Consider the following 14,391-nt stretch of genomic DNA (forward strand, 5'->3'; position numbering starts at 1 on the left):
AGCTTGGACGATCTTTGATAGTTTAGGAAATCAGATGATCAGTCCATGGAAGAATATATCATGGATTTTGATAAATTGTACAGGATGCTACAGAGATTTGAACTTGAAATTCCAGAATCGGTATTGGCATTTAAATTACTGGACTGTGCTTGCATTTCTCACGTTGATAGTCTTTTAGTACTAACGGGGGCTCAATCCTCGGGGGGGAAGAGCTTCTCCAAGATTAAAAGGCTGCTGCCCTGAAAAGATTTCTGGGGAAACAGTCGTTCCCTGCCACTTTCTTAGCAAATGCGAACAATTATGCTGTGAAACAAAGGGTAGAGGATTCATTGGTGGCTGAATTTCGAGTTTGACCAAATATTAGGTGAAGATTCCAATACAAAGCTGGGGTTAATGACAAAGGGGTCTGAAAATTGTCGTGACCCTAGCCAATTTGAGAGTCAGGACAAAAAGTGTGTCTGGGACGGTGACCGTAGGTGTTTAAACCCAAAAAATGCATGGGGAATGGTTAATCGGTGCTTTTGGTGTGATTCCCAGTATCATTACGCAATGAACTGCCCACAGCAAAGGAATCGTGTTTTTTGAAGTGACCCATGAGGTGGATTCATCTGAAACTGAAAATGATGATGGTGACTGCCATGATGGAATTGTGTTGATCACTGAGAGTTTGAATCTGGTGATGAGTATCTTGATGGTAGATTCCTTCAACTGTGCAGTTCTGAACAGTGGTTGCACTTCTACGGTGAGCAGCATGGACTGGTTTGACTGCTTTCTGGAGTCTCTCGATAAGGCAGACCGGTGGAAGGTCAAGGAGTATGAAAGCTCTACCCGTTTCAGGTTCGGAGATGACAATACATTAACATCCTCCAAACGGGTGGTCCTCCCTTGTAAGACAGCAGGGATCAATCTGTTTATCAGTACTGATGTGGTTTCTAGTGAGATACCACTATTGTTGAGTCGAGCTGCAATGAAGGCAACTCAGATGACGCTAGGTATGAAGAATGATAGAGCATTCGTGTTTGTAATCAGTCAGGCCATTACTACTTGCCACAAAGGAAGCCAGAGATTTCTCATCAAAAAGATCATGGAAGTTTTGTTAACTACTGAATAAGAATTTGGTGGACAAAAAGATCATTTGGAAATTACATAGATAGTTTGCACATCCCGTGCCACAGAAACTGAAGACTCTACTTCAAGATGCAGGGGTGGTCGATTAAAGGATATGATGATCTTATTGAACAAATCACTGCTGAGTGTGAAATTTGCCTTAAATATCTCAAGACACCACCGCGACCTGTTGTGAGCTTGCCACTAGCCAGGGAGTTTAACGATGCAGTGGCAATAGACTTGAAAGTTTGGGACAAGGGGAGGGGTATTTTTTACTACACTTCATAGATGTGGCAACCAGATTTAGCCTATCCACTGTAATACGTAGTAAAGACAAAAGGACCATTGTCGATAAGGTCATGGAGAAATGGGTAGGAATAGGATTAGGAACAGCCATGAAGTTCCTCACCAATAATGAGGAATTTTGAGATATGTGTGAAGATTTAAACATCATAGTTATGCACACTGCAGCTGAGAGCCCATTTAGTAATGGTCTTTGTGAAAGAAACCATGCGGTAATAGATGACGTGATACATAAAATATTAGCCGATCAACCAGATTGTAAACTGCAAACGGTGCTAGGATGGGCGGTGCATGCAAAGAACTCTCTGCAAATGGTTAGGGGGTACAGTCCCTACCAGTTGGTGTACGGAAGAAATCCAAAGTTACCTTTGGTGTTGTCAGGTGCTCCCCTACTCAAGAAGGGACTAGCCTTAGCTCCACCTTTTCTGCCCATCTGAAAGCTTTCTGCCCTCATGCAAAGCGTTCATTAAAGCTGAGGTTTCGGAGAAAATTCGGCGGGCCCTACGTCACTGCATAAGACCATCAGGAATACAGTTTAGACAAGAAGACATGGTATATTATAAAAGGGAAAGCCAGAAAGAGTGGAAAGGACCTGGCAAGGTTATAGGGAGTGATGGGAAAGTAGTAATTGTGCAACACAGTAATCAAACTGTTAGGGTACATTTTTCACGGTTAATTGGTACTGACTATACCTTTACAGGTTCTGAACAGGACATAGAACGTGAGGAAGCACATGCACTTCACATACACAAACACTGGGTAGTTATGAGGAGCAGACGACAGCAGATACAGGATTGACTGACTATGAACAAAGTAACACTGAGTTACAGGACAACACTATTCATCCAAAAGGGCAACTACCCAAAGTGGGAACAAAGGTAACTACATGCCAGGAGGGGCCAGTGTGTGGAGGGATGCCACTATCATAGGGAGAGCAGGAAAGGCCACTGGTAAATACAAACATTGGCTAAATGTGAGGATGGAGGACCAGAGACAAGACCTATTGATTGGCAAACTGAGGTAAAGATGTGGAAACCTAGAAAGCACAGTATGAGTTCTGACAGTGAACCAGAAAGTGGTTGTGACCCTAGAAAAAAAATCATGGACTAGTGAACAGAGTTCCATTCGCATGGGAGGACGATCATATAGTAGCAGTCCAGAAAGGGAGATGAATGTGAGTAGAGGCCGTAGCTTAACAAGGAGGACTAGAGAGCAAGCTAGCAATTTCAATGGATGTAGAAGTCCTTTTGAATGAGTGATTCTAGTAGCTGCAGCAAATTGGAAAGTAAGCTGATAAAGGAAGCAAAACAGAGTTACAAATTTGGAAGGAATTTGGGGTATATTCTGAAATACCTGACCCAGGGCAGCCAGCTTTATTTCACAGATGAATCTGTACAGAAAAGGTACTCCCAGACAGCACATATAAGGCCAAAGCGAAATTAGTAGCCCGAGGCTTTGAAGAGAGAGTAGGAGATCAGGATGTCAGAGTGGTCTCATCTACTGTGGGGAAAGTAAGTTTGAAGATTTTTTTTAAGCTATTTTGGCATCCTATGCCTGGGAGTGCAAATCGAGTGATATAAAGGTTATGTTTTTACAGGGGGAGAAGTTTCAAAGGGAAGTTTTTTTTTAAACCACCCAAAGAAGCTGGGTATGTAAAAGGAAAGCTATGGAAATTGAACAAGTGGGTTGAATGATGCATCAAGAGTATGGCATTTTTCTGTGAGGTCTGTCCTGTTGAAAACAGGTTGCAGTCAGTTAAAGGCAGACCCCGTGATGTTCTACTGGTATCATAGGGAGAAACTAGCTGGAATATTTATCATGCATGTTGATGATTTCCTATGGGGAGGTGCTGTAGAATTTGAACAATGGGTAATCGAGAAGATACAGGAATTCTAGGTTGGAGGTCAGGCTTCAGGGGCCTTTAAATACATAGGTTTAGACATTAAGCAGAATAAGTTAGGAGTGACATTGAATGAACAATCTTATCTAGAAAATGTTAATCATATCCCAATAACTCGTGGTAGATCCTCACAAAGAGGATCCTTCTACCAAGGAAGAAACGGAACAGTTGAGGAGCTTTACTAGGCAGTTAAACTGGTTGTGCACTCAGACTAGGCCTGACGCTAGTTATGATGTGTTGGAGCTGAGTACCATGATGAAACATGCAACAGTTGAACACGTTCTTAGAGCAAATAAAACACACACAAAAAAAATTGAGATGTGCGCTCAAGTTTCCAGCCTTGGGTGATCCAGAAGATATGAGGTTGGTCATTTTTAGTGATGCTTCACATGCCAATCTTCCAGATGGGTACTCTAACACAGCAAGGTTTATCATATTCTTGGTGGGAAAACATGATAAATGTTGCCCACTGGCTTGGGAGGCCAAGAAAATATAAAGGGTAGTGAAAAGTACCTTAGCTGCTGAAATGCTGGCCTTGGTAGAAGCATTAGATATGGGGGTTTACTTTTCTAATATACTGACGGAAATATTTTATAAGGGGCAATGTGGGAAAAGTTTGTCCGTAGAATGTTATGTTTATAACCGGTCTCTTTGGGACAATGTTCATTCCACGAAAAGTGTCACAGAAAAAAGGCTAAGAATAGACCAAGCCAACATAAAGGAGATGTTAGAGAGAAGAGAGATCTCTAAGATACAATGGGTTCACACAAGTCACCAACTATCAGATTGTTTTATGAAAATAAGTACCTGCTGTAAGAAATTATTAAATGTGTTAGAGGGGTGTCTTTTAATGATGCAATGAAAAAAAAATGTTTCATTTTATAATTGTTTATTTTTGTGGTAAAAGAAATTCAGGAATTATTGATGTGGAAATTTGTAACATTATTTACTTCTGTTTGTTTAAAAAAAATGTTTTTAAAGTTTTTAGTTTTTAATAAAAAGAAGGGAATCTGTTAATATGGCAATCACCTTGTTAAAACCAATTGCTAGTTAAACAGGTGATGGGCATTGATTATCCCATCTAAACAGAATAAAAAGATACAGCTGGAACACTTTGGGGGAAGGAAGCTACTTAGAAGTCAGTAGCACTGAGGAGTCGTCTTGAAAATAAACCAGTTAGAACCAAAAGACCAGCCTGGATTAATTATTTTACTGCAATCTTCTTATTGTGAGTAACAACTAGTTCAGCCTCAGCTGGAGTATTGCGTCCAGTTCTGGGCAATGCACTTTAGGAAGGATGTGAAGGCACTGGAGAGATATGCAGATAATATTCATGAGAACAGTTCTAGGGATGAGGACTTCAGTTATGAAGATAAATTGGAGAAGTTAGGACTGTTTTCTTTGCAGAAAAGGTGGCTGAGAGGGGATTTGATAGAGGTATTCAAAATCATTAAGAATCTGGACAGAGTAGATAGGGAGAAACTGTTCCCACTCATGAAAAGATCAAAAATGAGAGCGTACAGATTTAATGTAATTGGTAAAATGAGCAAAAGCCACATGAGAGAAACTTTTTCATGCGGTGAATGGATAAGGCCTGGAATGCACTGCCTGAGTGTGTGGCGGAGGCAGACTCGACTGAAGCATTCAAAAGGGAATTAGACTGTTATCTGAAAAGGAAGAATGTCCAGGGTTACAGGGAGAAGGTGGGAGAATGGCACTAAGTGAATTGCTCATTTGGAGAGTTGGCCCAGACACCATGGGTTGAATGCTCTCCTTCTCCGCTGTAACAATTCTGATAATTGCTGCCTGCCTCTGTGACCTCTCAAAGATAATCACAAAATAGATGCAGAATCTGGCCATCCTGGCTTCTGTCGTCCTTCCTCACAGCTTCTAGTTCCTTAGCTCTTTAAATGATTCCAGGGTTTTTGCATCTACTGTCCTACCTGGAAGTCCATTATGTGTTTGATCACTCTTTGCCCAAAGAAATTCCTGATATTCATCCTAAATTTTCATTTTGTTTCTTGTAGCCCTACAACAGATCTTTTTGGGGCAGTATTCCAGATTTATTTCCATCATTTTATTCTACATACCTCAATGGGGTTCCCTCTTACGGATTATGAGGCCAAATAGCCCAAGTTTCCTATTCACAATACTGATCCCATGATTAGTAGTGAAGGCAGCGTTCCAGGTGGGATCCAACACCACTTATACAGCCATGATACATGATTTCCATTCTGTCTATTTGCTATTGAACTTGAGCCTTATTAACCCTGTTTGCTGCAGCCCAACAGTCTTGATGGTTTCATAAATGAATCCACCACCTCTACATTCCTTTCCAGTTCCTTAAACTGTACCACTGCTCAATTTAACAATTATTTCTTTTCTCAGTCCTTTGCTTTCCTACTAATTATTTTGCATTTGTTCCTGGTGTACTGTAGCTGCTAGTCCTAGGTACTTATAAAGGTTCCAAATCCCTCGGAATCTAGTTATCACTAGCTTTCAGCAAACTGGTACTTTCAAAATACGACACATTCAAACTCCACCATTACATGTTACCAACCTACAAACACAAATATGACAGTTTGAGCTATGTATTCTTCCCATCAATACTGCACCATGACCAGATAGAAGAAATAATAAACGCAAACAGCAATGTCAATAGGATACCAACAACAACTTGTATTAATAAAGTGTCTTTAATGTAATGAAATGTCCCAAGGTGCTTCAAAAGTATTAAAAGAATAATTTGACACTGAGTCATTAAGGGAAGATAGCCGAAAGCTGGCTCAGAGGTAGCTATTAAGGAGCATCTTAAAGGATGAAACAGAGGTTGGGAGGTGGAGAGATTTAGGGAGTTCCACAGCTTAAGGTCTAGGCAGCTGCAGGTTTGGCCACCAATTAAAAGAGGGGATGCTCAAGAAGCCAGAATTAGAGGGGTGTAGATATCTGAGGATTGTAGGGCTGGAAGAGATTACAGGGATAGGGAAGGGCGAGACAATGGAGGGACTTGAAAACAAGAATAAGAATTTTAAAATGGAGGTGATGCTTAACTTGGAGCCAATGTAGGTCAGCAAGCACAGGAGTGACGTGTGAAAGGGACATGGTGCGAGTAAAGACACTGGCAGCAGATTCCGAATGACCTCAAGTTTACAGAAGGTACAATGCGTGAGCTGGCCAGAAACGCATTGGAAGAGTCAAGTCTAAAGAAAACAAGGGCATGGATGAGGGCTTCAGCAGCAAATGGGCAGAGTGAATATAAGAACATAAGAAACAGGAACATAAGTATGTCATATGGTTATTTAAGCCTGCTCCACCATTCAGTAGGATCATGGCTAATCTGGTCTGGCTTCAACTGCATTTTCCTGTGTTCCTTATTTGCTAGACTCTCTATAGTTCAAAAATCTAGTGGGGCCTTGAATATATTCAATGACTCAGTCTCCATTGCTTTCTTGGGTAGAAAATTCCACAGATTCACCATCCTCAGAAGAAATGCCTCATCTCATCTTAAAAGAGAAACCCTTTATTCTGAAACTGTGCCTCCTAGTTCTAGTTCTAGATTCCTCCACAAAGGGAAACATCCTCTCAGCATCCATCCTATCAAGCCCCCTCAAAATCTTGTGTTTCAATAAGATCACCTTTCATTCTTCTAAATTCCTATTTCTGTGAAGATAGATACAAATAGTTGTTCAAAGTCTCTGCCACTTCCTTGTTTCCATTAATTTCCCAGTCTCCTTCTCTAAGGGTCCAATGGGTGGAATTTTGCGGCCCCTCCCACTGGCGGGATTTTCTGGTCCTGCCGAAGCCAATGGAGTTTTGAGCAGCTCGCCACGTTTTGCTCCCACACGTCAGGGCTGTAAATTCCACCCAATGTTTACTTTAATTACTCCTTTTTTATAGACTTGTAGAAGCTCTTACTGTCTATTTTCATATTGTTTACTCTTATATTCTAATTTCTCCCTCTTTAATTTTTTTAGGCACCCTTTGTTGGTTTCTGAATTTTTACCAATCCTTTGGCATACCATTAATCTTCAAAACATTGTATGCCTTTTCTTTCAACTTCCTTTGTTAGCCACAGGTAGTGCATCCTTCTCGTAAAGTCTTTCTTTCTCAATGGAGCATATCTTTGTTGAGAGTTATGCGATATCTTCCAAAATGTCTGCTCTTTTTATCTTCCATCTGACTTTTCAATCTATTTTTGCAGTCCACTTTAGCTAACTCTGTTTTCATACCCATGTAAGTGCCTTTACTTAAGTTTAAGACACTCTGGACCCAAGTTTCTCATCTTTAAAACTGAATGTGATATTCCAACACATTAAAATCACTCTTATCTAGCGGGTCCTTCACTATGAGATCATTATTTAATCCTGTCTCATTGCACAGAACCAAATCTAAAATAGCCTTGTCACTGGTTGGTTGCACAACATATTGTTCTAAGCAACAGTCCCAAATGACAACTGGATCCTTCCCCTCCCACTGCAAGTTCCCCTCTAGCCCCAAGGAAATGTCCTTTAACCCTGGCATCGGCCAGGCAACAAGGCCTTCAGGGCTCACGCTTTGGCTTCAGAGAACAAGAACTAACCTCCTAACTATACTTTTCCCTATTACCACCACATTTCATTTTACTGCGCCCTATACAATGGTGCTGTAGTCAGTTTGCTCATCCTCCCTACTGTCCCTGCTCTCGTCTAAACAGGCTGTAAGGAATACAAAACTGTTCAACAAGAGCAAGAGGTGAGGCTCCTCCAGTATTACCTATGAATCCCCATACCTGCCTCATTCTTTGTCACAGGGCTCGTGTCCCTTACCAGGGACCAAATATGGAGTAGAATTTTATGGTCCACCCGCCAGTGGGTTTGAAGGTAGAGGGCTTGTAAAATACAGCATGTGACCTTCCTGTCGCCTACTCGTCCGCTCCCGACCTGTTTCCCATTGTACGGGAGGTGGTGCAGGTGTCAAACAGCCTGCCCACTCTTGGGCCTGTTGAGGCCCTTAAGTAGTCAATTAATATCCACTTAACAGCAGGTGCGGGATGAGGCACTTTGTGGGTTCATGTCCCACTCCTGGAAAACCAAGAACTGTGATTGTACTCAAAGAGTTGCAATCTGTGACTGTTGATAACTTGAAAGAGTATATGACCCACAGCAGAGGGAAGCTGCTATCTTTGCTACGCAGGTTGGGTGTTGGGCTAGGGGTGGGACCCCTTCACTGTCATACCCCCTTTAGCCCTTGTCCTCCCAGATTCTCAAACTCTGCTCCCAACACCCTTGCTCCCCTCACTGGGGCCTGCCTGCCCTCTGCTGATACCCGGACTTAGCTTCAGCCTGGCTTCCATTTACTCCCATTCTATGGGGACTGGCTTTAATCCAAGCAGAGCCAGGCTCGAGTGATGGCCAACAGCACCCTAAGGTGGGATCTTTGCTCCCCAGATGGAGGCAGAATTCTCACTCTGACCAATTAACAGTCAGCCAAATGTTAAGTAGCTGCATGGCAGCCGATACGAGCAGGATTGCGATCCCCGCTGACTTTTCGGGTGGCAGAGCGAGAACCCAGCCATCGGAAAAATCGGCATCTCTGAAGTACTTAACCTCAGGGGTGTGACTGCCTCCTGGAATAAAGAGTCCAGGTAACCTTCTCCCTCCCTGTTGCACTGCAATGTCCCAAAGCTCGGACTCCAGCTCATCTGAGCTGAAGTTCCTCAGACTGCAAATCTTTCCTGCAAATGTGGTTGTTGTGAATCAAACTGGATATTGGGTGACTTTACGGAAGTGGTAATAGGAGGTCTTAATGGTGGCTTGGATATGTGGTCATTTCAGGATCAAATATGACACCAAGATTACAAAGAGTTTGGTTCAGCCTCAGACAATTGTCAGGGAGAGGGATGGAGTTGGTGCCTAGGGAACAAAGCTTGTTGTGGGGATCAAAGGCAATGCCTTCAGTCTTCCCAATCTTTAATTGGAGGAATTTTCTCAAAACAATAAGATAATGAAATCGAAAAAAAATTGTGAGTTTTTTTTGTGTGAGGGCAGAGAGAGAGACAGAGGTGGAAAAGGTAAAGAGAAGGCTTTGTTGTAAATTGTCAGCATCCTGATGATGAGAAACTACAATCAAAGACAAGAATGGGCAGCTTTGCAGGGACCTGTTACAGACATGTTCCTCCATGGATCATGGGAACCATGGCTTCCAGACTACAGAAGAGGAAAGGATGAGGTTAACATAGTGCTGCGACATTCTTACCGGCTTGTGTAAGTGCCAGCTGTAGATGCTGCTGAGATGCCCATGGTCAGGGCCCGGCTACTGGCAGGGTTGGTGGAAGAGCTTGTGCTGGAGAGCGTGGTGACAGAACCTGGGGCAGAACTGCTGACAAGACCTTCCTGTCTCCTTCCAAAGGATGAGCTGCAAGAAAAATATATAGTGGAAAGAGAGAATTCTTTTAGAAAGAGAAAATCCAGCAGGAAGCACATCAGATAAACAATAACAATGAACTATCAGTGAAACTGACTGGGAAAAAGGTAAATGGCTGACAGGTGCAGTGGGTTAGACACGACACTGCACTTTCACATTGGGACCTGAGCTCAAATCCAACCGAGACTGGCAGGAGTCTGGGAAACAATGCACCAGTTACTTGTCCCACTTGAACTTCTCAATCAAGTTCAATCTGAGACCCAAATCTCCTCAACATGAATGTCAAAAGATTGATTGCACCACTTTATCCATCTCTCCTCTCTGTTGTATCTGACTTTTATCCTGTTAATATGGTGTTCTCATGGTAGTAGAGGGATTTGTCTGTGGGTTTTATTTCCTTCAGGTCAAGTTGAAAAGTGGTCGCTTTCAAAATACAGCCTGTGTCACAAAAGGACTTCTAGACAATTCCTATAATCCCCAAACCCTCCGTTGAACAATTAAGCAAGACAAATAATTCAACCATTGCCTCATTGTACAGCATAAAATGATCCACCAGACTCTGAGCTAAGGCCTGAACTCAAAACTATGAACGCTGCTAGTTCTGATATTTCAGCTCACCCAGCAAGATACGAGCCTGTAGTTAGGCACAATCATGAGAATATCGGAAAGGATAATTCCAAAAGGATGATTTCCTCCTCACCAAATTACTGACTGATTTTAGCCCACTGCCACCAAGAGGAGATTTGAACAGGAATCCAAGCTAATGCTAATCCAAATAGCATGTCCTGTTAATGCAGTAGTTCATCTCCTGACGCACAATATATAATGTTGAGAGAAACCAATATGACCAGTACCTTTTAAATGCGATGACGTTGGTAGAAGCAGAGTCAGAGTTAGTAACTTTATGGTTTGAGGCCGCACTTGACATTATTCTGGAACGAGCTGTGAAGTCCTGCGCACTATAACTGCGGCCTATCACTCTCAGGTAGAAGTGACTAGTGAAGCGGCAGAACAGTGTACAAACATGCAGGAAAAGAACAGCATAATAAATACATGAACTCACAGGTTATATGCATGGAGTTAGACAGACCACAAGAACAGAAGCAGAGGCCTGACTTACATGGACTGAAGGCAGTATATACACAGAAAGACAGTCAGTAAACACACAAACTGAATGTTGAAGCACGGGGTCTGGCAAGTTCCAAATATTCAGACTGGCAGGAAGGGCATACCACACATACAAAGACTGCTTTGCACAAGAAAGAAATAGACTAACACGCAGAGTATATACAGTAATTATACAGACAGACACAGCAAATGCATTGGCTAACGCAGGATAAAGACAATTGCAATAACGATAAAGGCACCTCAATGCACAGCGCAGGGATTATCACTGAATGAGGCAGGCATTCTGCAATTAAATACATTACCATGCACTGCATAACAGATTCAGAGCTAAGGAGCAAGTGAATTCTAAGATACAACACACAGGCGGTAATGAGACACGAGTGGCTAAAGTATGTTCCAAGACAGTAACACAACTAGGGTGAAGAACAGGCAAGCAGGCAATATGTGGCAAGCACCCATCAGGTGGGCTGTTTCTGAAGAACATGCAATGTCAGACCTGCTCTTTGGCCCCTGATGATTTTACCTAAATACACCACAGCAGTAAATAGCAAACCTGAGTTCACAACATTTTTTACCAAAGCATTAAAACTTCAATGATAGGAAAATGTAATGAAGATATTCACATTATAGTCAACACCTGTTTTAATATTCACTACTTTGTTCTCAACATGTTAATGTCACTGTATTGGTTACATCAAAAAACGTACTGAAAATAAACATAAAACACACTAATGAGAGGCTGATATTGAGGAGCAGGAACAGCATCGTTAAAGATACAGTCAGTATAACAGAGCATTAGCTTGAGGGAGGGGCAATGGGGGAAATGAGCTACCGAGCATGACGGTGAGAAAGATCTGGATTAATTTCAACATACAATGATAATGGAATGGAAGTATAAAGAAATTTCAACTACCATTCAAAGAAAAGCACTGGCCAATATTCTTCCCTCAATCAACATCACTAAAACAGATTGTCTAGTCACTCATTTGCTAGCTTGAGACCTTGTGTGCAAATTGATTGCTGTATTCACCCATACAACAATAGTGGTTGAACTTCAAAAGTAAATCCTTGATTGGAAAGTGCCTTGGAGTGTCCTGAGGATATGGAGAAGCACTATATAAATGCAAGCTTTTTCTTTATTTTACTTGGATGAATGCAAGTGTGGTTACAACCTGGCTGAAGGAGAGCTCAGAGTTTGTCCAATACAGAAGATCAGGAGTGTCTCAAAACTCAGCGATCGAGAATGCAAAGTATTGCTCTCTGGTATACTTCCAACGTTTAGAAAACGGTTTATCGTGAAAACTGTAGATGCAAATGGTGGTCTGGAAATAACATGAGAAAAATGATAGTACTTTTCTCAGAGGAAGGGAGAGAGGAAGGAACAAGAAGAAAAGAGAGGGAATAAGACAGAATAGAGTGAAAAGCATTGTAGACTTAACTTTAATAGATTCTGCAAAAAAGCATTTGGTTTTGAGCTGTACTATTTAAAAACTGCAAAGTTTTGCTCTGGGTGAGGAGAACAATTTTGAAGCGAGCTTTAAAAGTAATCAGATGCTGCTGGTCTTTTGGGGCCAGTTTCATGTTAAGAGCTCAAAGAATCATTTGATGCATGGGAGAAACTATTAGATAGGTAAACAAAAGTTACAACCGTACAATGATGTTGAGCATGACTATTGGGACATAGCTGAAGAGATATCATCTCATTGTATCAGTATGAAAGGCTGTTTATGTGCTCAGAGTTTAAAATGAGATGAAAAACAGAACATTCAGTGCATGCCTCACTTCGGGTGATCAGGCTCTGTTGAGCATCTCCTGAATAACATTACAGCTCTGTCCCCTAAACAAAGTGTGGGAACCATGGGGTAAAGTACTTCAATCTAACACAATGTAGTGCAGGCTCTTACATACTGAAAGAAAACAAGTGGAGACATAATTGCTTAAATGAATAATGTTGAACTAACTGGGAGAGAGGCTGAATGAGACCTGGGAGTACTGTGGCAGTAAACTCAATATTGATCATATTCAGTCACTCCTGAACATCAGTTAACAGTGTGTTGAACCATATTTCCAAAGTCTTGGAGCTCTGGTCAGGCTGTGCCCTGAATATTGTGTTCAGATCTAGTCACTGAGGAATGAGGGCAACATTCAAACCCTGGAGAAAAAGCCCATGAGACTAATTCCTAGTGTTAGGATACAGAGTTACAAGCAAGTTAAAAAACGTTGGACCATTCTTGAAAAAAAAGGCTAATGAGACAGGAAATGTACAAGTTACTAAGCTGACTGGAAAAAGTTAATAATGAGCATTATTTCTACTTCAATCACAACGGCAGAACAGGGGTACACAGGGACTAACCAATAAAAGTTAAGTTCAGGACTGATGCCAAGAGGCACTTTTCACTGAAACACACTCTGAAGAGATAACCTCTCACTGTTACCAGGAATCATATTCATCAATGCCCATCATCCTGGCAGCAGTCATGATGCCTTTATTCTGCGCAAGTTCGGAGTGCCATTAGCAGTTATGCCACCAGCAAGGGCTAGAGGGAAGCTAATGGACAACAAGGGCTATCCGCTGACCACCTGGCTCATGACTCCAGTGCCTGACCCTTGCATATGAGAGCCATGCTGCTACACAAAATGTCATCGAGCAGAGCACTGAGCTGAGTACTCCAGGGGAGCCCTGAGGTACTCTTCAGAATGCTTGTCACCATTCATCTTGGTCTGCTGAATCCTGCACAATGTCACCATCATGAGGGCACTACCCTTACTACCAGACATACGGCGAGCAGCTGAGGGGGAGGCAACTAACGCATCCCCTTCCCCACCAAACCACCAGTGATTGGCTCATCCATCAGATGTACCAGTAAGCGTAACCCGAATTGCTAATTCAACATCAGTCTTACAACTTCCCTTCCCTCTATTACTGATCATTACAACGTCTTCTTGGCCACAATAATGAAACAAAAGCCAACACAAACATCCCAAACCAACCTTATCAAACAAATCATCTAATATTCCATACCACAGTCAACTAATTATCTTTTTGCATTCCCTTATTGCCTAGATTCCATGTGCCTTTACCTGGCTTAGTGCTCCAATGCACTGCTACCCCAGTGGCTACAACATGGCTGGTGGAAAACTGCTGACTTCAGCAGGAGAGGCTGCAGATAGACAACCGTGCACACCTCTGGCCTTAAAGCCCAGGTTTGGACTGCACCATCTTGGCATCGCTGGCAGCAGTCTTAGCTGGCTAACTGATGAGCAACAGCAAGGGCACTGGTGGAGTGGCAGTCGTGGGAGGTCGAATGCCGCCGTCCTGAGAGAGGATAGCCAGTACGTACTCCACAAAACCACTGCCACTCCTCTGAGGATGAAATCCTGGTCATTGGCTGGAGCACAGATTGCTGGACTGCTGCGAGAGAATGCAAACTTCTTTGAGCACTTGTATCCATAGCTATAAAGGCAGCAGATTGAGCCTGCATGGCAGCAAACTGTGCTTGCATTGCAATAAGCCAAACCTGCACAACTTCAGTCTGAGATTCCTACTCTAG

At 42.3% G+C, this 14,391-nt stretch overlaps 1 protein-coding gene across 3 annotated transcripts in view; it reads right to left on the bottom strand.

Annotated features, from left to right (window-relative positions):
• LOC144684758 (protein phosphatase 1 regulatory subunit 12A-like) overlaps positions 1–14,391 on the bottom strand; it is a 180,301-nt gene that overhangs the window by 47,318 nt on the left and 118,592 nt on the right. For 2 of the 3 annotated variants that reach the window (XM_078548945.1, XM_078548944.1), the window contains exons 13-14: positions 10,567–10,707; positions 9,545–9,703 (exon numbers count right to left, since the gene is read on the bottom strand). In XM_078548945.1, coding sequence (XP_078405071.1) covers positions 9,545–9,703; positions 10,567–10,707 — 300 coding nt within the window. The remainder of the gene's footprint in view (positions 1–9,544; positions 9,704–10,566; positions 10,708–14,391) is intronic. The other variant, XM_078548946.1, reaches the window with a different exon arrangement.

Source organism: Cetorhinus maximus, chromosome 9, assembly GCF_964194155.1.
Source record: "Cetorhinus maximus chromosome 9, sCetMax3.hap1.1, whole genome shotgun sequence".
Taxonomy (NCBI): Eukaryota; Metazoa; Chordata; class Chondrichthyes; order Lamniformes; family Cetorhinidae; genus Cetorhinus; species Cetorhinus maximus.